The 24,585-nt window shown below is 42.5% G+C and overlaps 1 protein-coding gene across 8 annotated transcripts in view; it reads right to left on the bottom strand.

Moving 5' to 3' along the window:
* LOC119184053 (uncharacterized) overlaps window positions 1-24,585 on the bottom strand; it is a 52,220-nt gene that overhangs the window by 3,279 nt on the left and 24,356 nt on the right. For 4 of the 8 annotated variants that reach the window (XR_012887676.1, XR_012887678.1, XR_012887675.1 and 1 more), the window contains 2 exons: window positions 7,460-7,565; window positions 545-684 (listed from right to left, as the gene is read on the bottom strand). Coding sequence is in view for 4 of the 8 variants with exons in the window: in XM_075880575.1 (XP_075736690.1) it covers window positions 16,851-19,058 (2,208 nt within the window). In the remaining 4 variants the exon portion in view is untranslated. Of the gene's footprint in view, window positions 1-544; window positions 685-3,485; window positions 3,783-3,809; window positions 4,204-7,459; window positions 7,566-8,098; window positions 24,563-24,585 lie in introns of those variants that run through there. The other 4 variants (XM_075880575.1, XM_075880574.1, XM_075880576.1 and 1 more) reach the window with 4 other exon arrangements.

Raw genomic sequence — 24,585 nt, 5'->3', positions numbered from 1 at the left:
AATGCCCAAAGCCACGAGGCGCATTTGGTGCATTTTTTCCCCCATGTCATTCCTCCTTGGTTAGCTTCCAGCCCCTTTGTCAGGATGAGAGAAGAGGGAATACGATTGAGCATGCGGACAATTTTTGTAGCTCCGCTCTTACTGGACGGATCCTGGAACTTCCGGAGCCCTCCACTACAGCGTCTCTCACAAGCATATGGTGGTTTTGGGACGTTAAAGTCCACATATCAATGATCAATCTTCTTAAGTGAATAGCAATACCTGTGTAACCTAGCCTGTTTTTTTTTTTTTTTTTGCAGCATTGAAGTCCTGGAGTCAGCGACTACAGACAAATTCAGTGAACTCATCGACTACATCGCATTCAGCGACTACAGACGATAAGAAGCTGCGCAAGGCGCACCACCACCGCTGTGACCACTGTGACTATGGAACTGACAAATCGTCTGCTATGAAGGTACACATCAGGGTTCACACTGGTGAGCGGCCGTACAAGTGCCACATATGCTCCAAGCGCTTCACCCAAACATCCTCATTGAAGACTCACCTGTACGTCCGCACCAGCAAGCGACCGTACGAGTGCCACTTGTGCCCCCAGAGCTTCAAGCAGAAGTCTGTACTGCACGGTCACGTGCGCGGTCATACGGGCAAGCGACCGTATCCGTGCTCTTTGTGCCCAGAGACGTTCTGGAAGAAACACTACCTCAAAAAACACGAAAGTCAGCATGAATATCAGCGACAATCTTAAAGCAGCCTGTCTTGTTTGGGTATTTTTCGGCAAAGGATCCATTGGCTCATTATTGGAGAGCTCCATGGCAGTGCTGAGTTGTGGAGGATATCAAATGTTTTGGTCTAGTAGTAACAGCATTGCTTCATATATGTCGCTACGGTATTGGCGTGCATGCAGACAAGTGCGGTTACTATGTTGAATAACCTTGTTCTGTGTTTTGGCTTCTTAACTGACCAGCCAAATGTGCCATAATTTTTAATCTCGGAGATAATTGTGTGTTTGTACTGATTAGCCAGCATTGACATGGGTGTCTTTTGTGAAAGCCACTGGAAACCACATCTCCGTTCAATACCATTAATCCCACAAGTGTACCTGAATCAAAAATCGATGTGAATGTCAGTTATGTTCAGTGGTGTTCTTGTTCTGGGTCCTTGATCTATCACGTGGTCATTTTGCTTTTATTCATGAAGACGGTTACCTATTCTTTTGCAATAAGAGATGTGTGTGGAAGGGAAACCTATTATGTTTTTTAATGTTTGTTTGCTTGCATTTAGAATTGTCCTGCTTGGCTGGAGTACAAGAAATATTTTGTGTTGTGTATGAGTTAAGCTGTATTGTGATGTATTTTATAATGTCTCCAGCGTGGACATGTAACTGACTGCTCATAATCTATTTTAAATGAAAACATTTTCTCGTTGCAACACCCTTTCTTTCTAGAACAGTTCTGAAGTGCAATAAGGTCATCCACTGCTCCTGTACCTTATTGTTGTTTGTATATTATATCTTCAGTATTCTGTACAATGGATACATCAGTACACTTTTATCACACTTGTTCTAATGTTTCTCTTATCAAAGAAACAAGTAAAGTTCTGGTCACACTTTCACGACACCCTTCTAGTAAAGCATAAATAATTAATACGAAGGGTAGTGTTCCTTGTCCCAAGCATCGCATAGTGCCTTGCTTATGATGATGCTTATTCTATACGAAATGTTTTTTAAAAACACCCTTACCATACCGTCCATGTTAATGGCTGTAGACATGGGCTGCTGTGATAATTTAGTGTTGTTCTACGCACTAAATACTGACCTATACTAATTCAAGTCTCGCACATTTCACAGCTTCTGTATATTTTCTGGCGATTTTTTTTTAGAAGTGCAATTTGGCACTGAATGCTTTAGGTTGACATTACGGTACCTTAAAATCATTGATAAATCAATGTGTACAGTTCGTGTGTCTTTCTTTAAATAAAATTGTGTGGTTGCATTGTTGTAGCATGCAGAGATTTATGCACTAAAACTGTGTGCAGTTGCCGACAGTCTTGATGTGCAGCTGTTATGAAAACAAATGAGTTGAGAATGAAAGTGACTCTGTCTTGGTTCTCAAGAATCGTAGCTGCGTGTGCGTGACCCCAGTAGTAACCGCACTTGTGCAGTAGGGTGAATGGCTTGTGAGCAGTGGCAGAGTGATGACACCAACCAGGCCGAGTCAACTGGAAAACTTCTCTCTGTGCGATTTAGTTGCTTGGGGTTAGTTCTTGAGAAAGCCCTTGTCATCGCAATATCAGGATCTTGATGTCAGCATAATGCGATTACCCCGACTGTGATGACGTCACTCTATTTTTCAGTGACATTATAATTCCTCTCTCAAATGCTATATCAGCATAACTTTTTTTTTTCAAATAGTGGCAACAAGTTGCACTACAGTTTCTCTGCATTCCAAAAGCAGTACCTTCTGCAGTACGTACCAAGTCTGGCTTGGTCTGGTTAGTAACCACTTCATTTTCATCAATTGAAAAGCCAGGATATATATACAGGACATAAAGCTTGTTACCACTGGTACACAGGGCATCATATTTGTGCCTTGTAGCAATGAAGTGCACTATAATAATGCATATGAACAAGTTTCCCATAGCAAGGTGTGCTTTTTATTAATGTGGCTACTAACAGATTTTTTTTGGAAAGATTGGGCCTGCATTTGATCTCATTGTTGTGATGTGCCAAAGATCATTTCTTTTTTGTTTAAGTTTCTTTTTTGGATGCTCAAAATATGGCCCTCTGCTCATTTTGGGGATGTGTTGCCAAAGCGGCGAGTGCTGTCATTTGTACGAGCGGTGTACCTTATTGTCTTGTGGGAGTCTACTTAATTTGATCTATTCGACATTTCTACCAATTTTATCAATCCCACAAGAATAGTGTTCTAATTGTTTGTTTATACAGTGAGATTTTAAAAACTCTTGCCTTGTTGCATCATTAGTTTTTATTTGCCTTGTTTAGGCCACTTATGTGAAGTGCTCTGACTGGCCAGTAACGTGTGATTCGCAACATGTTGCTGAGAAACTGAATAAAAGCAGTGATCAAATTTACATGCAGGGTTTACTGTGTTGAGCTGTGCACAGCCTCATGGCATGTGCTTTGTAAGCAGGTGTCATGATAAGAAAAGTCTGCACAAGCAGACCATGCAAACATACCATGGGCTCGAACGCGTGGAGGTCAGGCACCGCGTATCATTGTATGGCTGAGTTCTACCAAAGCAAAGCGAAATTCTTGTAGTTGAAGTGATACTTTCGATTTTGGCCTTTAAAGGACCTTCATCAGACAATTCACAAATTACTTTTTTCTATGATGGCACAGTTAACTGTTTATATTTGCTAAAGCTAGTGACTGTTATTACCTCATCATAGAATGTTGTGCAGTTTTTATAATAAAGCATGTTGTGAAAAAAACAAAAGGCAAAATTTGTTCTGGCATGCATACTCACTTTTTCGGCCAAGGTTGGAAAACATGGGATACTTGTTTTAAAGAACTTTTGAAGATTGATTGATTTGTGGGGTTTAAGGTCCCAAAGGCACGCTATGATGATGAGAGACCCCGTAGTGGAGGGCTCCGGAAATTTCGACCACTTGGGGTTCTTTAACGTGCACCCAAACCTGAGCACACGGGCCTACAACATTTCTGCCTCCATCGGAAATGCAGCCGCCGCAGCCGGAATTCGATCTCGCGACCTGCGGGTCAGCAGCCGAGTACCTCAGCCACTAGACCACCGCGGCGGGGCGAGCTTTTAAAGAAGAAGAAAAGCAGCATGTATAGTCTGTGGTAAATTATATAGCATTAGTAGCTCTACAAACTCTGTTATGGCAGCAAACAAGTTGGGAGCTGTGAAAATCTGGCGTTAGGCAATATAAACTCGAATGGTATCCAGTGGCAAGTGAGCTCTTTGAGGCGACGGTGGGCGATGTGAGAAAAGCTTCAAGCAGGCGAAAGGCTTACTGGACTCGGTGCAGTCGGGGTGTATGAATAATCAGGTTTGATAAGGTGTTAAGAAATGGGATTTAAGTTCATCTAAAGTTGACTCAAATGAGAAATTAAATATGAATGAACGAGCTAACGGTGCAAGTACATGCAAATGAATCCCAAGTAAATTAACAACTCGGCAACCAAGTATGGGCACGTAAAACCAGTGGTAGTGTCCAGTGAACCTGAAAAGGAACATGAAGTGTTGAATTCAACTGCTGAGAACCACCAAATTGATTTAATAGTGACTGTAGATGCCTTGTTATTAGCTAAAGAACTCAATCTTTCAGGCCTAGATAAGTAGCATCACATTAAAAATAGATTTCAGGAGATAACCTTTTAAAAGTTGCAGTGTTAGTGTAAAGATGATGTGTAGAGAAATACTAGACTTTGATGACTTATGGAGAAAATACTTGCTAGACAAACAAGCATGTAATAAATGGCTAGCTCTAAACTCCAGTGCAATTCAGAACTTCATAAAATATACTAGCAATGTTCATAGGCCTGATAAGGTGGCTAATCAATAATTTGTGCTCTTCATTCTCTTCCTAGGTACATGTCCACAAATATCAAGGGTACCGTTGCGTGGAAAATGTTACAGTGCCATATTCTGCTGTCTGAATTTTTTAAAGAGTATACAACACAACGTAACGACTGTAGCTTGTAATCACCTTGCCTTTGAACAACTAATCATTTTAGTGGTTTGTTTGTGCACATTATGATTTGATCCTTACCTGTTGGGCTCATATTGCACTATTGTTGTTTAGGCCTTTAGTGTGGGCAATTGAGCGCACTTCAATACTTATGTACTGCAAACGTTATTCATTGCTGATGCAACTGCTTAAGAACATCAAAATTACCTAAACATAGTCTTTGATCCTCCAAGTACTTTTTAAACTTATATTTTCATTTTCTTGTTCTATTGGTCGTCTTTGGTGCATCATTTAGCTGTCATCACTGAAGATATGAAAGGAAATTTGTCATGGTATGATGAAAAATATCTATACTAATTACATCAAGCGTGTTTTATAACTAATAACTAATAGAATTTAAAAATTCTCATTTCCTTTCTTTCTAATATCCTGATTATGTCTACATTGTCTGCCTTTTGAAAGTGGTAAATGCAAAAAACTAAAAACCAACGCTTCAGCACGCAATGTTGGTCGCCACCGCTGTGCATACTGCGACTATGAAACCTATCAATCATCAGATCTGAACAAACACTTCAGGGTTCACACGGGCGAACGACCGTATCAGTGCCTCCTGTGCCCACAGTGCTTCACGCAAGTGTCTGCATTGAAGAGACACCAGCGCCTCCATCCCAGCAACCAACTGTAGAAGTGCCACTTGTGCCACCAGGCCTTCACAGACTCATTCACATTGGTCTCTCACTTGCGCACTCACTTGGGTGATCAGCCATACCAGTGCCCTTTATGCCCTGAAACATTTGGGTGCCAGGACTACCTCGAAAGACACTTGTGTGAGCATGAGCACCAGTGACCCTTTCAATACAAGTTCTCCTGACTGAGCTTTTCTTTTTTTTAGACTCTTTTAATTGCTTACTCCAGAACAGTGTGGCAGAGTTCACTCTTGAAAAAGAGCGACATTAGAACTGTGGGCGGGGTAGAAATATGATTGAATGTATCGTATTTTATATTATATTTATCAGTTGGGATGAATCAACAGCAAACATTATCCACAGTAGCAATCTAATTGCCACTTACAGCTAGTTTTCTTTTCACCCACTCCTGCTGTGATCTGCATTTAATTGTCCTCCTCGACGGTCACCCAATCAAGTATATTCAGTCTGTTGCTTCTATTCTTGAGCACGTTGGCTGAGTGCCGTATTCTTGGGTTTGGACAGGCTTTTGATGTAACTCTTCTTGACAAAGTAATTTCCAAATTAGGGCTCCCTAGCTTTATCCTATGCTCAATTTCCACCCACTTAGCCGGTTGACAGCAGTGCACAATAACTGAGTAGTGGTAGTGAGGCTTTTTTTTTCCACTAATCACTGCCATGCCAAAAAGCAGTGTGGCAGGCCCACTACTATTCCTCATTTCAGTAACATAACTTATGTGATAGGTGCCCTCATTAATATCTACCTCTTAACTGGCGGCTATAACTTTTAACATTTTCAGCCATGCTGGTATAGCAGTTATGGTGTTCGGCTGCTTATCCGATGGTCGCAGGTTTGATGCTGGCCACGGCGGTCCCATTTAGATGGAGGCAAAATGGTAGAGGCCCATGTACTGTGCCTTGTAGGTACACGTTAAAGAACGCCAGATGGTTACAATTTCTGGAGCCCTCCACTATAGTACCTCATTGTGGTTTAGGGACGTTAACATGCCAGGTATTATTATCATAATTTTAGACATTATTGAAGTCAATAATACTTCAACAGTAACTCGACTCTGATGCATTTGCTGCTTCTCAAGTTTTTTTTCGTTCTATTGGCCCCTTGACTGAATTAGGCATGTCTTAGAACGACAACCATGAACACCCTATAAAGTGGCTGAAGGGATGGCCGCCACCATAGCTCAGTGGTAAAGCCTCGGAACACGTTATTCAAAGGTCGCAGGGTCACTCCCTGCTGGCGACAAGTTATCTTTTTATCCACTTTTCTTCATATTCACGTTACAATTGCTTCCAATAAACTCCCCAATACTTTCCTTGGCATCATTGTCTGCTATTTCTCGTTAATACTAAACTATAACAAGCATTTAACCAACACTGCCTGTGTTGCTTAAAAAAAAACGTACAATGCCAAAATCTTAAAGGAGTACTGACACCGTTTTTCCGAGATGTGTTTACGCTGCTATGCAGATCTCCTGTATACAGAGATGGCTCTAGGCAAGTTTCAGCAGATGCTACTGAGATATCTTATTTTGATATCAAAATCACTTTTTGGCGCACCTACTGACATCGACACTAGCTCGACACCAGTGTACAGTACGAATCCTGGTGACTTCACACAGCAGCCCTGCTGGTTGTGATGATGTCAGGCACCAGAAGTTCCGAAATGGCCGCTTGTGTGTCACCAATGAAGCCTTGGTGCAGAGCAGCTAATCACGCTCTCTTGAACGAGTGCAGGACCGGAAGTTTTGACTTCGGGTTACAGTAGGCATCGAAACTAGCTTTCAAAAACACACTGAGGTTACTGTTTCAAGGTGCACTAACGCTGAGAAGTACATTTCCGAGTCTCTTTAGGGCTTGGCCTTTCATTTGACGTTTAAAAAATGACAGCTGAAAGTTTTCATGTCAGTACCCCTTTATGGGTGCATCTTCTAAAGTGAAATCATAAGCCTAAGCATCTTTAATCGTCGTGAACTGGAACGTTCTTAAATGAATACTCTAGGCAGAACAGTATTTCAATTAGAAACTGCATGCATATTTTCACACTACCCTAGGAACATTCAAGAGAAAAAAAAAAGGGAGCTTACAATGAGTTAAGGCATGCATCTGGTTGTGACACCATTTTCCTAAGAAAATGTCTTTTGTAGTTGCTAGGGGTGCTGCGTCGCCAAATAGGAAGGAACTCTGACGGCACTGTAAAATGGAGAGCACAATATTGTCTCGTAGTTGTGACGGTGAAGGCGACAGTCGAGCTGTAAAATATGAAATTCTTTGTGCCCTAAAAATAAAAGTCAAAGTACAAGCAATACACTCAGTACACTCATAGTGATGATCACTGTAGTCAGCCGTCAGTAATCAGATAGTCCGTGAAACGCAATGGCTTTAATGCATGCCTGATCAAACTTCCCAGCCCTGTTGTTGGTGTTCGTGTTAGATCCAGAAAGAGCTTGGCTACTTGCAACATGCCCGTAAACTTGAGAAAAGTCTCAAGCAATCATAAACATTCACAAACAATGTGACTCAATGACTTGCACCAAACAGCAATCAAACATGTAGCAGGCCGTTGGGTGGCACTCAAAATGCCCAAACTCAAAATGCCAAATTATTGGAATGATCAAACTTAAAACACTGAAAATTTAAAACGCCAAATTGACAAAAAATTAAATATGCTGAAAAATCAAAACACCAAACATGGAAATGCCAAAACCTTAAAATTCATGCATTACCATCAATTTAGTGGACAATAAGGCATCTTGCCAAGATAAAGTCTCGCTCTGCTGCGGTGGTCTAGGAGTTAAGGTACTGGGCTGCTTATCTGCAGGTCACGGGATCAAATCCCAACTGCGGCGACGGCATTTTTTGGTATTGAAATAGAGCGGCAGTGTGTGATGCGGTCGAACGCCTTGGAAAAGTCAAGAAAAAAACAGTCAGTTTATAGGTTCTTGTTCAAGTTTGTGCGTAAGTCTGTCGTAAATTCAAGCAACTGTTTCACATGATAGACCCTTTCTAAAACCATGCTGATTATAGAAAAAGAAGTTGGTAGTCTCAAGGTGTCTGTAAATCTGCGAGGCGATAATGTGTTCAAGTAGCTTACAAGAAATACATGTAAAGGAGATATGACGGTAATTTTTGTTAGATGATTTATTGCCATTTTTAAATACCCGTATAATCTTTGCAATTTTCTGGTCTGTAGGCAGGAGGCCCTTTGCGAGTGACTGCTTAAATATGTGAAGAAAAATTTCACTTGACACTGTGACTGCATTCCGTAACATCTTTGAGTTTTTACGATCTACACCACATGAAGATGACATCTCAAGGTTATTTATGAGTAATGATATTTTTTCCAATGAGATATCCATCTGTTCCATGTGTTAATAGCCGAGATCAGGAACATAACGTACGCTTGAAGTGTTTTCTTTTGTGAACACTGAACTGAAGAACCTGGGAGAGGAACATTGCTGCTGCCATGCAAGGTGATATCATTAGATTCGTGAGTACGACCTAATAATTTTCAGAACTTCGCTGGATTGTTTCTAAGTAGTATCGAAAGGTCGTTAGAGAAATATTTGTCCTTGGCCTGACCTAGAGCTGAGCAATACGTTTTAAAATAACTTTTGTATATCTACCATGAGGATGATGTTCGAAGGCTCTTAGCGTTATTATACAGCTGTATTTTCCTGTTCCTTATGTGCTTCAGCTTTTTGTAAATCAAGGATTTAATTTATCGTTTGTTATTGCAACTAGTGGAACATATGCATCTATCAATGTGCAGAGAGTATTTTTAAACAACAGCCAGTTCTGATCCACAGAACTTTTGTAAAATGATGGTGACATTGTATTTTTGAAAAATGTTCTTAGTTCAGTGTTTATTGCAATAAAATTGCCTTTATTGTAGTCACGAATTGTTTTGTTATCAAACCTGTCGTGGGTGTTGTTATGTAACTTGAAGCAGATTGTGATTGCTAAAATCATCAATGTGCTCCTTATGACCAATGGTTTCAGGAGCGTTCATGATAAGAATGTCGAGAACATGGGTGCCACGGGTAGGTTTTGAAACAGTTTCGAATAGATTGAGATCTAAACACAAGTTGAGTAATTCGGTTGATGTATGACAGAATGATACTTAGTTTCACCCTATCAATATGCAGATAATTAAAATCACTCAAAAAGATAAGTTAGCTCAGCCCGAAAGAATTCCAATGCTTTGTTGATGTTGTTGTGTAGAGCATTTGCGAACGACCTGTCCGAATCTGGAGGGCGATAGCAAGTGCCTATCAGTAACCTAAAGGACAAGTCACGCATACCACCCAAATGATCTCAAGGTCAGAACTTGTGTCGATCAAAAATGACATAGTTTTTAATTGTAAATCAAGACTCCACTTCCTCGTTTTGAAGAGTGGTTGCGGTCTATATATGTTGTACATGTTTGAAAATAAAAAAAAATCATCTTTTATTGCATGATGGAGCCATGTTTCTTTGAATGTGATAATGTCTGAACTACTATCTTCCAAAAAGGAAGGAGTGAGGTCCTGTTTGGGTAGTATGCTTTTTGTGTTAGGAAAAGATAATGACAATGATTGTGAGATAAGGTACAGCTGTAGTGCTAAGAAATTGAGCACACATGCTCCCAACTGGAGCTATCTATTCAGTGGTACAATTGCCTTTTCAGCACTATTATAAATATAAGTTGTCGAGTCAATGTGCAATTTATTCACATAGAGCCTATATGCTTTATTTTGCGCTTTTGTAAATTACATTAGTTTTCTTCCAGCATGTCGAGTTTCCAGGGAGAAATATTGACAAATTTAAGTTGACGTACCCTTCAGTTTGTGCCCGCATGAGAGAATACGTTTCTTGCCCTCAAAAAGGGTCAGCTTGGCTATAATCGACCTCTGCTTTTCGTCAGTATATTTACCCAACCAATGAACGCGTTCAAATGGCTGTTCAGTCGTTTTAAGCCCAAGCTCATGTGCACAAAATGTCCTATTAAGCCCAAGCTTATCTGCACAAGTTGTGTTTGATTTCTTGAAGAAAACTTTAAACGTCGACATTGTACCGCTTGCCCAGAAAAGCTGCCAAACAATTTCCACGTAACCCTTGGTCATTGGCTTTTGAGCGACGCGATCGCTCTCTAATCGCTCCCTCGATGTTAATAACAATATCTGGAGTTTTACGTCTCGAAACCACGACATGATTATGAGAGACGTCGTAGTAGAGAGCTCCGAAAATCTCGACCATCTGGTGTTCATTAACGCACAGCACTGACATCGCACAGTACACGAGCCTCTACCATTTCACCTCCAATAAAATGCGACCGCAGCTGCCAGGATTGAACCTGGGACATACGGCTCAGCAGCTGAACACCCTAGCCGCTGTTTCACAGAAGTGGACACTCCCTCGACGTTGTCTTTGAGCATAGTTTGCTTGTTTTTTCAAGGAGGCGAGGATCCAAAAGAGCCTTGACTCGAAAGATCACTGTCTTTGAAAATACCATGACAGTATTCTAAGAGAAGCTCGGTAATCACTGTGGCGATGCATTCTCCTCGCTTCCCACTTTCTTGTCAAGCACATAAAATAACCATCTCTGCAGATAAAGCTCAGCTTTTTCCTTGTGGGAGCACATCACACTGCGTCTTCATCCATTACACTCCATTTTCAGCGTGGTTCAAGTGGTTTTCAGTGTCATGCTATTCAACCTTTTCATAATTCGGCCTATTAATTTTTGGCATTTCGATAGGGACCACAGGCCGTTCACATGAAAATACAAGAAGTATTGCTTGTGGCAATATCAACCACTCTTTGGTGTCCACTTTTTTTTAATATAGAATGCTTCTTCTTGTTATAGGTTGGTTTACAATCATCGTGCACTCTTGCAACAGGTTTATTCAGTAGTTTGCTTTCTACACAACACAATTTCATCTTTTTATGTTATACCTATGTATGCATATCAGTACTATCTTTGGGTGCTAAGCAACCATTAAAATATATTGCTAGCCATTATGGATTTAACAAAGTTTCTCAACTAAGAGTAGTACCTCTGTTGTTGTTGTGTAGTGAATTGGTTTTCGTGTGCTGTATTTAGTGCGCATGATCTTCAGATCTGCTCTTTCTGCTCAATGTGTGTGGTGCAATAAAACAACGTCAGTTAAGAGAAGTGGGTCCTGTCGTTTCGTTGTGTTGAATGTTACCATGTGCAAGCACTAATGAGTTGTGTTGTGTTGAACCTCATGACATCATGTAACGTTTCCAGGAAGTGGAGCCGCCATTTATTGTGTGCTTCGACGAGCGCACCTTTATTAGGTTGTTGCCATTCTTTGCAAAGTTGATGCTACTACTGCACTGCCATGTTTTGGCCAGCGTCCCACGCCTTTCAGTGGAGCCACTGTAGAGCAGTGAGCCACCATTACTACAAATATGGCAGCCGTGCCATAGTGAACGCCGCGGATGACCTCACCCTAGCCATCATGGAAGCACAGCGCCAGCTCTTGCTCTGTGGTGACTATTAGCACCTATAGTGCATTGCCTTTAAACTGGCCCTCCAGATGCGTGGGCGCCATGACGCAAAGAGAACTTTACAGGAGGCACGAGAACTTCACAAATTAATGCCCTCCCTATCATTGTTCAGATCAGTTAGAGAACATTGAAAAAGACTACGCGCCGTAGTGGTCTAGTGGTCCAGGCATTTAAATGCCGACCAGCAGGTCACGAGATCAATTCTTGACTGTAGTGGCCGCATTAATGGATACGAATATGCTTGAGGCCTGCTGCCTGTGTACTTGAATTTATGTTAACGTCAAAGAACCCCAGGTGGAAGAAATTTTCAGAGTCCTCTAATACGGCATCTCTCATAATCAAATTGGTTTTTTGGGGTGCAAGACCCCAAATATAATCATTATTATTGAAAAGGGCTGAGTACTAGAAATAAAGCTTAGAATAATGGAGACCTGAGCTAGTTGGTAAGTAGTGATTCTAAAAGACGGGGCATGCAAACATGGACTCAAGAAGTCAAGACATCGTCAACACTGACTGACGCCTGCAAATGTGCACAACGGTGGAAAAAAAAAAGGCGTGAAAATTTATATGTGCATGCCAAGGCAGTAGGTGAAATGATCAATACAATATGCATGCGGGTGTGCTGAAAGATAATTCTTAAGGCACCTGATTTCTTCTTTATGCAAGTTATTCGATGGTTGACTCACACATGCTATTATCGATGCTGCATTCATTAGATGCCTTTTTTCCATCCTGTGCCTGTACAAAACTGCACATTCATAAAATCTTGGTGTGCACTTGCACTCTTAAAAAAAGATAATAGGAAGGCAAGACTCTGATTAACGATCTCTTATGCTTCAATAATCTCTGGTTAACACAGCTCATCTGCCTAACATAGAAGCGGCCGCAGCTAAAAGGAACCTCAAGCACCACACCAGTGGAGTCGTAAGTGAATTTGTTGGCGTGTTTTACAAAACATGTCTGTCCGCTCCTTGTCAATTACTCGCTCATTCTTTCTCTGCACTGCAGCACAAATGTTACCAAGTTTATTGGCAGCTGTTAAAGCAATATTAACGCCTTATCTACTTCCTAGTATATTCAGCCTGTGAGATAAGCTAGGAATAAATACCTACGACACATTTTTTCTCCATTGATATCTGCAACCAAGCCCGCACTTGACAAAATGGACATCTTTAAACGTTCGGTAACAGTGGCCACCATGACACTAGGACAACCTAAATTTTGAAAGGCGCATAACCTGTGCATTAAAGCTGGTACTCTTTTTTTTGTGTTCACAGGACTTTGTTAGGGAGGACTTAAGGCATGGCTATGCGATTCTTTACGACATAATAATTATTGGAAGTATGACAGCAGTTTTAAAGATCTAAGATAATACTACCAGAATATGTTGTTCCCCTAATAATTTAAAAAAATTTTTGTAAATCGTATCCCATTACTGTGATGCAGCTCCCTAGTACATTTCAAACCTCCTCCTCCTCTTGATTCAAAATTTTGAATCAAGAGGAGGATTTCCACTCACCGAGCTAACCACTCACCGAGGTAACCACAGGTTCGAAATCCTCGCCACTAGGAAAAATCAGGTATTCATTCTCATAACACAAAATGTTAACAGTACTAATGTATCAATATGAGAAGAAAACAATTTTCACTGATAAATCAGGTATTTCATTGATGGCTTTCCTAGAAATTTATTTCTTTGTATGTAAAGTTGGCGCCAGTAACTTTGAAGGAAGGTGTTTACATGCAAAAATAAGGAATTATATTGTTCCTCGGGTTGCTTCGATTCTAAAGCGGCCTATAGCTTAGTAAGGCTGACAAACATTAAGAAGGCACCCTAAGCAATTGCACATGAAAGGTTTATGCTATCCCTTTTCTCCCATGCCTTTTATAAAGCTCTTTTAACTTTCTTGCCAGATGTCTGGTACATACTTGTCGCGTGAGCATTTTATATGGCCGTCTACAGTGCTTCTTTTAGCGCTATGTCCTAATTCATTAATGAGGCTGACAAGAACCCCACCCAAAGTTTTGCTTTCCTTCCTACTTTTAATCACAGGAAAAATTCCCTGGACGATCTTATGAAATGACTCTGCTCTTACCTTTCAGATGTAACCTGGCATTTCGTACCCTTCTAATTGATTTCCTCCTTCATCATGTATAATATGTTGTTTCATTGTGACAGACTTCTTACCTAGTGTTCGTAAGTGGCCCCAAGATATCCTAGGAGCAGACTTTTTTTTCTTTTGTGTCAATCCATCAGTTTCACTTTTAATTTTTATCTCGAACAATTTGTGTACAATGGATTTCTTTTTTTCCATACTTTAAATACTTTGTTCACTTCGTCCTGAGGCCACTTCTCCTTTCTTGCCCGTCTACGCTCATGAGATGCTTCACACCGCTTCCTTAAATTTTTTGTTTCACCTGATTTTTGGCTTTCCTTTCCAGCAAACTGTTTTCTTTTTCCCTGTCTCATTCGTCTTTACACGTAACAGCTCGCTATACCCCAAGTCCTAGCATGGTGTTTTTCGATGATTTTTTCTCGACTCTTACGGCTATGCTTGCTATTTGTCATTTAAATACGAGCTGTCAAACTGATTCTAAGCTTTTATTTCCAATTTTATATCCTATTTGTAATGATGCTCACTACCCAAGCTCTTCATCCTCTCCTCTTCTATTCTCATTTCTCTCAGTTTGTGACAAATTCCATCATTCACGGAACGATAATCAATGTTTGATTGCTTATTTCAGACTTGCCCACGTAATCTACACATCACGTCACAGATAGTTAAAATAGCATGTGTTTACCATCTCAAGCCTATGTAGCTCGCAGAGATCTAGGGATGAATTCCCATTGGTGTTTTGAGTATCTGCCAAGGTCGTGTGTGGGGGCATTCATTTCTCCTAGCAGGATTTCAGCCTGATTACCAATTTGCCTAATATCTGTGCTCACTCATTTAACTATCTCCCAATGCCTCTCACTGCTCTTATTCTTCGTTCACAAGTAAGGTACCCATAGCCACATTTTCTTTCCACTTTACTTTTCTCTTTTGCTTTACTCATTTACTCATTTACCTTACTAATTTGCTTTACTCTTCAGCACTTGTGCGGCGGTCTTTGTTTCTTTGTCGTTTTTGTTCTAGCAATGTTGTTACATTCTCTGCTTTAACAAATCTTTGTTCAAGACATTATTTAGCCCTCCTGCATTTACCATAAAATTGCACCCGTGGGCTTCCACTGCAAGTTTTTTCCTCGCTTTGCCAATGCATGCCGCCACAGAATTGTTTATGGCCTTTCACCATTTTCTTAATTGCCCTTGTGCATCGAATGAAATTTGATAAGGTGCGGCACCTGAAAGGGACAGGGGTGGGCCATGCCAAAATTTTTGCTTGCCTCCCTTTATCTCCCCCAAGAGCAAGCATAGTAAAAAAAAAAAGTTCAGCAAATCACATGTATCTTGAGAATCCACGTCATGCAAAGCATGGGGAGCGAAGGTGACCGGGTTGTAACCCTATTTATTAGGCGACCTGTTACGAAATGATGATAAATATATGTAAAAATGTATGCATAGATATATGTCGAAACAGTTGCACATGTTTTACATAACCAGTTGTTTACACTTGCGCAACAATGCCAATAGCAACACGAGTATCAGAGCTCATGTTGCTGAGAAGCTTAACGCTAATATGTAACGCTGGTGCTTGTGAGCTGCTACATAAATTAACTTCAGTGAATGGCACTTTACTACAATTGACGTTAGCCTGATGAGATGGCTATATAAAAAGAGTACATATGTATTGTTTATAAATATGGACAGCCAGCATCCCACCTGTATTTAACTATGCACCAACTAGCAAAGTAAAATGTTTTATTAAACATAGGCTACAGTTTAGACAAAGGCACTTTTGAAATCTCTACATTGGGTAAATGTGCAATGTAAGTGGGCACCATATTGCAACTACAATTGACGTTTCACCAATACTGCACCTGAGCAGTGTATTTTTTTTAATGCAGCACCAAGACATGGCGTCGCTTCATGGTACAATACTTGATTGCCCCGCAGAATGCTTGAGTTTGATTCCTGCTGGGATTCTGATGTTTATTGGTTATACGCTGCTTATCTCGCATTTTTCTTAGCGCACTCTCAATTACATTATCAATGACAGTTGTCATCATTACTTGGTACATAGAAACTGTCAATCACCTGTGGCACATACCTGCATACCAGTGGCACATACCCGCCTGCAGGTATGTGCCACTGTCTGGCGGAAAGCGTTTGACACCGTACATGGTGTTTGGCCACGAGATGGTGACATTCGTGTCACGACCAGTGGGTCATATGCATCAAGCCATCTTACCCTTTCATACTAATTTGGCTCATGCCAAGTTAAGGCGGTGGTCATAAAAGCACCACGAAGTAGACGGCAGAATAGATACGCAGATAGATGCCAAAAGTGCTTGCAGTAGGCAATGAAATGCTTCGCGTTTAATACAATGCACAAGTTCTGTGCCTCCCTGCCCTCCTCAAGGAACAAAATTGTCTTTGGTACTGCCCCGGAAAAAATGGTATCACCCCTGAATTCACAGTAACTAGCAAAAACAATCAGTGATGGATCCAGAGGGGGAGGCGATTGCCCCCCTCCCCCAAAATCATCTCAACACCCCCTTTTTTTAGTGCTTGCCATCCACCTGCTATGACCTGTTAGGAACAGGTGGCACCACTGTGAGCGCACATTAACTGTATTTACAGGGTCATTACAGGGCTTTTGTACCAGTAAAAAAAAAGTAATGACCATGCCCCCCTTTTGCTGTGTTACAGTGTCAATTCAAGCGACCGCCCACCCCTCTTAAATGGGTGGATGGATGTGCCACTGAAAACAATGTACTCAGGCTTTGCTGCTGAAGTAAAACTGCAACTGGCAAAGTTGAACACCTCATGATCAAAATGGATAAAAATTAGAAATACAAATCTTAAAAGTTCTTGGCGCGCAGGGCTTCCACGTTGACGCTGTGAGCACGTGACTTGTTGCGCAGCAGGCTCTGGATCTCCAGCACAAATGGATTCAAGTCCGGCAGCTCCGAGCAGCTGGCAATGTTCAGGAGGGTCGAAAAGAGTCTGTTCCACAGCTCCTGCTGCCAGTACCTCTTGAATTTGTTTCCGATACCCCAGGTGCCATCGCACTTCTTTTCGACTTTCATGTAGTGCCCAAAGAGGAGCACGTGCAGGCAACCCAATAGGCCGAACCAGTCGGTCTGAAATGTCCACTGGCGATTGTCGCGCATCTCGGTGCAGACAAACCCTTCTGTGGTGACCACATAGGAGAATGCTGTGCCAGACGGCAACTGGCTCATGTCGATCGCACGCCCAAAGTCAATCAACTGCAAGCAGCTTGGGCCCTCTGTAAAAAATTTGTCCAAAAAGCCTGCCTTGCTCGGAAGGTCTTTGATAAGGACATTGTCAGGCTTTATGTCAGCGTGGATGATGCCACACAAGTGCACTTGTTGCAGGATGGTGATGAACTCGAGGGTGAAGTACAACACCAAGCACTCGGGTACGGAGCTGCAACAATGCTTTTTGAACTGGGTCACCAGATCCAATAGCGTGCCATGGGGGCTGTAGGGGAACACCGAGATAGCACCATTGCTAAAGAAGCAGGCCAGCTGGAGGTCTACAATATGTTTTGTAAATGCTTCAGAGGTTTCGCTGAGGCGCCGGTGCAGTTCGCAGCATATGTAAGACTCCCAGCGGGCATTTCCATTGTTGTCGCCTACTTTGAGCACAACCTTTCCCTGAGAAGGTGCTTCAAAGCTTTCATCATCATCTAAGTAGGTCTCTTCAGTTTTAATCATCTGGGCCAGATAGACAGCTGCATAAGCACCTGATGCCACGCGGCGAAGCACCCGGATTTTGTGGTCCCCCAGAGTGATCAGCGCATTGCCTTTGACAATCGGACGCTTTGCAGGGGACTCCAACAGCTTTCGTTGGTCGCTCTTCTGGGGCTGCCACGATGCCAAGATAATGCTCCGCATCTCCTCTGAGAATGGGTCTTCAGAGGCCACAGCTCTTACTGCTTGCTCCCCCTCTTCGCCCTGTTCCTGGGACTGCTCTGGCATGGCTGCTGCCACCAAAGAGACACCACCATCGTTGTCGGGTTCCCCCTGGACAGCGGGCAGGTTGCCACCTGTGGTGGGTCGGGCTGTAGTACTCAGTGTGGACCCAGCCGCCAAATGGTGGGACGAGGAGCTGCTTGAACAGGTGCTGCCTCCACTGTTGCTGCTCGATTTGCCTTCCTTGCTGCACTCGTAGATAGTGCTCAAGTCCACAGCAGCCGCAATGGAGAATCGGCGAGTGGCAAGGGGTGCAGCAGTGTCGGTCTTAGGAGAAAGTGGCACACCAGGTTGGCTGGGCTGCTGCTGCTCAACTTGTTGAGGTGGCTCGAGGGGCTCTACAGGGGGTATCTGTGCAGCAGAGGAGGCAGACCTGGACAAGATGGCAAGATCCTGGACAAGGGCAGTCAAACCACCCACCGTGAAGTCCTCACCCACCTTGGGCACTGTGTGGTCAGTTGCGCAGGGTGTCGAGGTCACCTTGAGGTCAAAACTTTTGGATGCGGCATAGGTGAGAGTGGCCTGGCAACTGACGCGTGCCTCCAGGTGCCCCAGAGCCGCTTCGAGCCGGCTGGTGGGCGTAGCTCGCCGATGGATGGCTCCCTGGAGAACGCGTGATGCACCGCAAGTATCGCCAGATGCTTCGAGCTGCTGTGCCCAAGTGGCGTAGAATTCAGCGTGCTGATCGCCAATACCAGCCTCGAACATGGCTTTGAACGTTGCGAGGGGCTCTGGTGACATCATAGCATAGCGTATCCAAATGCCGACGTAGCGTACGTCGTTGAACAGTTCAGTGTTTGTCTTGAACTGCACAATGGCCTGCTCAAGCAGCTGGGGCATGTTGACACTAGTCGTAACGTGGTGCTGCTCCAGCCACAACACATACCGGTGGTACACGTCCAAAAGGGTGACACCGGACGAGGTGCGAAGCTCTTCTTCGAACTCCCGCCGTTTCTGCGTGAGGTCTTCCTGGCATTGCGGGGCGAGCGCTGCCTGAAGCGACGACATGACACGGCCCTGTTTCAACGGCTGTATATCTTCCTTGGACAGCTCACAGTCGCCGTCTTGCATTGTGCGCACAGTAGACTATGGCCGTTACGGCACCCAACAGCTGCGCACAAATGTCCGCAACAGCCCTAAATACTACAGTGCCTCACAAGCGAGCATAGAAAAAAAAACGTCGTCAGCATCGTCTACTAGTACAGCACCTCACGAGCCAGCATAACAATACAATTCCGCGCAGCCAGTCGCTTTAGCAAACATCCACACGCGCTCGTTCAGTTCAAATTACGGCGAAATTTTGACACCAGAAAAACTGGAGCGTCACCTGATATTTCAGTCGACGTCGCGGTGCTCCTGACCACAAATGTCTCTTCACAATTTAATGTTATTAAAAATGTTATGTAACTGACCAGCCTAAAAACACACAATATTGCTGCTTTTATTAAAAGGGGGAAAATGGTCTATTTTGATGTGCATGGAGTGGATCTAGTAACATCGTGAAGCAAGCGATCGAATACAACTTCATTGCGTAGTTACACAAATAATTGATTGATTGATTTGTGGGGTTTAACGTCCCAAAACCACTATATGATTATGAGAGACGCCGTAGTGGAGGGCTCCGGAAATTTTGACCACCTGGGGTTCTTTAACGTGCGCCCAAATCTGAGCACACGGGCCTACAACATTTCCGCCTCCATCGGAAATGCAGCCGCCGCAGCCGGGAATCGAACCCGCGACCTGCGGGTCAGCAGCCGAGTACCTTAGCCACTAGACCACCGCGGCGGGGCATTTTTTACACAAATAATTGAAATAAAATGTTGTTTATACTACTTATTCGTGCTAAATATTGCATCAACTTTTTTTATTGATGAAGTTTTGTTCTTTTTAGATATTTAACCTTTATTCTCAGCAAGCCTATCGGCATTACTGTCTTACATTACGTTATGTTTTTTAGTATTATTTAAAATGTGCAGCGGTAAAGGCGACAGATTGTGGAGTCAGCTTGGACATACAGCTTCACTGGAAGGAAGAAGCCTTTCTCTTGGATAAAGCCGTCGTTGTCGTTGTGCCTCTTCTGTACCTGTACTGTGAAGCTCGACTGTGAAGAAGCTGCCCGGGCTCAGGATTGGGCGGCAGTATCCTTATTGCTCTTTGAGAGTTCGTTATTTTTTGGTAACTGTATCGGTATTTATCAGCTGAAGCGAGTCATTTGATCTTGATGTCATTTTCTTCGCCCGGCCTAGGGCACTCCCCTTGGCTATAGCTTCCACTCCCGCCAAGGATTGGCCGATTGACTATTTGTTATGCAGTGGGGCGAGCAGTGTACCTGTGGCTCTGGTACCTACAGATGGGGGCAGCATTCCGATGAAGAACCCTTATGCGATTCAAGTGGAGCTTCGAAAAGCCACTTCGCATTTCCAGGAGATCACCGAGGTCCGCCAGTTTGGTCGCGGAGGCATCCTGTGCTGTTCCGCAGATCAGGAATGCATTCGTGAGCTCCTGCAATGTTCCAAATTCGCAGCGCATCCGGTAAGCCCATTTATACCGGCACACCTCGCATGCTCGAAAGGATTAGTCCGTGGTGTAGGCACAAGCCTGACACCTGCAGAAGTGCTCCATTTGCTTTCGATGGTGGGTGTAATTTCAGTGTACAGGTGCACCCGTATAATTGACAACATGAAATCCCCAACGGAATCGGTGATAGTGACCTTTTTAGGAACAGGCGGACATTCCGAAATTAAGGCATGACCACTGATCAATAAGGTAGAGCCACTTTCCCCCAAACCCCTGCAGTGTTTGAAATGTTGGCGATGTGGAGCGTCAGAGGGTACCGATCAGTTCTTAGATGCCGTCGGTGTGGTGAAAATCATGACAGCCGCAAGTGCAGCTCTGAGAAAGAGCTGCGCTGCATATGTAATGGGGCGCACCCAGCAAACTCCGCAGACTGTGTAGCAAAAGAAAGGGAGCTTGCCATATTGGATATTGTAGAACGCAAGCGGTGCTCTCGGAGAGAAGCCATTGCAGAAATGCAGGAGATATCTAAAGGATATGCAGGTGTTACAGCACGTAATACCACCGCCATGGATGCATCTCTCGCAACATGTATCGCAGAGGCCATAGAGAAGGCTACGGAAAAGGCTATGGAACGCCTCGCAAACAACCTTTTTGAAAGCTTGGCACAATTGGTTTCGAATCAGCTATTTCAAATTCTAGGTGTAGCATATATGAACCATTAATTGGGATCCTCGGGTATCAGTGGTATCGCAGCGTACGGAGACAGTGCGACAACACGTCAGCGATTGGTTTCTCCTGAGGCAGGGACTTCCAAAACAACGGAAGAGGGTGATCTACCGGATGATTCGGAAGCACGTGCAGATATGGATACGGACTCTCGTAAGGCTCTGAAGCGTACCCGATCTCCCCAATCAAAAAATTGTTCGCATAATTCGAAATCTAAAACGTATCTGTCCAAAAAAGAACTCTTTGAGAACACGTCCAAGAAAGACTTTTTGCGAAAGGACATTTTGGACCAAGCAGTTTCTGCTATGGTTCTGTCATCAAAATAGGTTCACTAACTATATCACAGTGGAATTGCAGATCTATATTTTCCGCAGCCGCAGACCTATCATACCTTTCTTCATAACTTTTCCCGGATATTATATCTCTGCAAAAAACCTGGCTTTCAACCGGCCAGAAGTTTTACCTAAAAAATTTCGATTGGACCGACCTAGCAGAGGTGGTGGACTTGCTGTCTTGATAGCAAATAAGTTTAGTCGCTAAGCTAAGATCTCTTATCGGTGTGTAACTCCCGATTGTGCAATTTCGATAGTAGACATAATATCACCCAACGGTTCTCCCTTCTCTTTTGTAAATGCATATTTCCCAGCCGGGGTGCAAGGCACACGAAATCTAGACTATGTGTTCCCTGCTTGCAGAAAGGATATATTAATCACTGGAGACTTCAATTCACATCATGTGGCTTGGGGTTTCAAAACAGATTTAGGCGGAAAACGCTTGTGGGAATGGGCCATTGACAAGAATTTATCTTGTTTAAATTCGCAGTCTGCTACTTTTGTCCGAGGTCTCTAAATCTGTAATTGACTTGACATTTTCAAGCTCATCTCTAAACTTATGTTCGTGGCAAACTTTAGATTGTGCTACTAACAGTGACCACTTGCGTATTAGTTTTGTACTCAAGTTTCCGAAAATACTTGTCGCCTAAAAGGCTGGCTCATTCCACAACTATAGAAAATTAGAAAAAACTTGAGGGCTACTTTTGATCGCCGCAAGGGCATACAAGGTGACATTAGGGCTATGAGTCTGTGTGCAGTGTTAAAAGGATCAGTAAAAGACGCAAAATTTAACTTAAACTCGGCCACAAGAGGATATTTTAGTCCATGGTGGACAGAAGAGTGTATGAGGAGCTATAAAAAACGGAAAGCTGCGTGGAAACAACTGCTGGTAAACCAATGTCCAAAATATTGGTGCGATTAGAAATTCACAGCAGCAGACTTCAAACACACAGTAAGTACAAAAGATGGCTATAATACGAACCAATATGATTATCGTTCTAGGGCTAAAAACAAAAAAGCACTCTTCTGATTTTTAAGATCGCAAAAGATGTTATCACCCGCTGAAAATATTGACTCTTCCGTTCTTTCCCCCATGAACTCTCTGATTTAGTAGAAAATATTGCGAAAGGGCTCCAAGATAGATTTATGTCAACTATACCACTGCACATTGGGAACCCAATGGCGGGCGAGGATTTCGAGGAGGTTACTTTAGATGAGCTCGCAGAAATAATAAGACACTTATCTCCTTCATCACCTGGACGAAAAATGCAACGATAAAAGTAATATTCGAGATTTCTCCAACTGAAGTACTTAATCTGGTGAATTTTTCTTTGACAAAAGCTTGGATACCTGCGGATTGGAAGCTGTCTAAAGTGATTCCACTTCTCAAAAAGCAGGAAAAAGGATTTGCCTTAGACAATGTAAAGCCGATATCACTCACGTCAAATCTGGTTAAGCTAATTGAAAAAGTTTGAATGCTTGGGTAATGAAATATATTGATAATAACGCAATATTCAACCCAAGTCAAATTGGTTTTAGATCTGGTTGCTCAATATGGTGTGCGCTTGTTGATTTAGAGAGCCGAATACAACTGGCTCGGCGTCGGGGCCAATACTATGCATTAGTTACTCAAGATTTGGCTAAAGCATACAATAGGGTTGAGCATTCAATTTCATTAAAATAGATGGAATATCACCACTTTCCCAACTACATCACTGCGTGGGTGTCGGAGTTTCTAAGAGGGAGAGAATATTACTGCTTTAAGGATGGGTACTCGTCAAATAGATATAAGGAGACACGTGGGGTACCACAGGGGGCTGTCCTGTCGCCAGTTTTATTTACCATCTTAAGCTCCATTCTATAAACTAAGGATATTCAGTTATATGTGTACGCGGACGATATTGCTTTCTTTGAAAGTAATACCGACATTCAATCCCTATACTAGAGTCTACAAAATTATCTCAATATGATAGAAAGATGGCTCAAAAATATTCATATGACCCTGAAAGTAAAGAAAAGTGCGCTTCTTGCATTCTATTTTCTGCAGCCTATCAACATCTCGTTAATATACAGTAAGCTCGCCTACCTTCTCTGCTAAATAGGTTTAAAATTCTTACTGTGCAAGCATTCTTTAAGATGTACAGTTCACACCAACCAAAGACTCTAATTTTACGTTTTCATACAAGAACCGGCTTTATTTTTCCAAACACATTGGTCGCGACTACACACCCCGCGAATGATATTTGCAGAAGCGCTACTACAGCAACTGAATGTAAAAATTAAACATATTTGTCCAACACACAACCTAAATTCAATGCTTAGCATACAACTCGATGATATATTTCCTCATAACGCAAAACAAGTTGCACATGGGTACTTAAATGACCAGATAGCAGATTATCTAGCTCACCTAGAGATAAGCAATATCATTGCGACTGATGCATCTGTGTCAAAAGAAAAGGATGGGGTTGACATCTCTCCTTCTTTGAACTGCTCATATTCGATTCGACTCCCAGATTATACCCCTGTATTCATTGCAGAATTATTGGCTAATATTCTTGCCCCACGCGAATTGCCATCAAGCGAATCATTAGCAGTTATCATTACACATTTGTTATCAGTATGTAATGCACTTTCTGCGGCAGCAAATGCAGAGCTGATGAATATGTTTCGGCATTTAGTACCGAAAAACGTAAAAAAAACTGCATTTCCTATGGGTACCGGGCCACCGCGGATTATATTTGAACGAAATGGCGGACTCTTTAGCAGCAGTATCTCCGAGTGGTCCCACCAACACAGTTTTGCCAGATACGGCTTACGTGAAAGCGCTAAGGTTCCGAAATGCTTGTCTGCAATGGGAAATGGTAATTTGGATAAATTTTAAAGATTTCGAGCATTTCAAGTATTGCTGGAACAAACAGTGGTGTGTATATCGCCAGTTAGAAGTCACTTATATATATATATATATATATATATATATATATATATATATATATATATATATATATATATATACTAGATTG

Source organism: Rhipicephalus microplus, chromosome X, assembly GCF_043290135.1.
Source record: "Rhipicephalus microplus isolate Deutch F79 chromosome X, USDA_Rmic, whole genome shotgun sequence".
Classification (NCBI taxonomy): Eukaryota; Metazoa; Arthropoda; class Arachnida; order Ixodida; family Ixodidae; genus Rhipicephalus; species Rhipicephalus microplus.
Note: the sequence above shows the minus strand (reverse complement) of the source record. Positions and strands in the feature narration are given on the sequence as shown.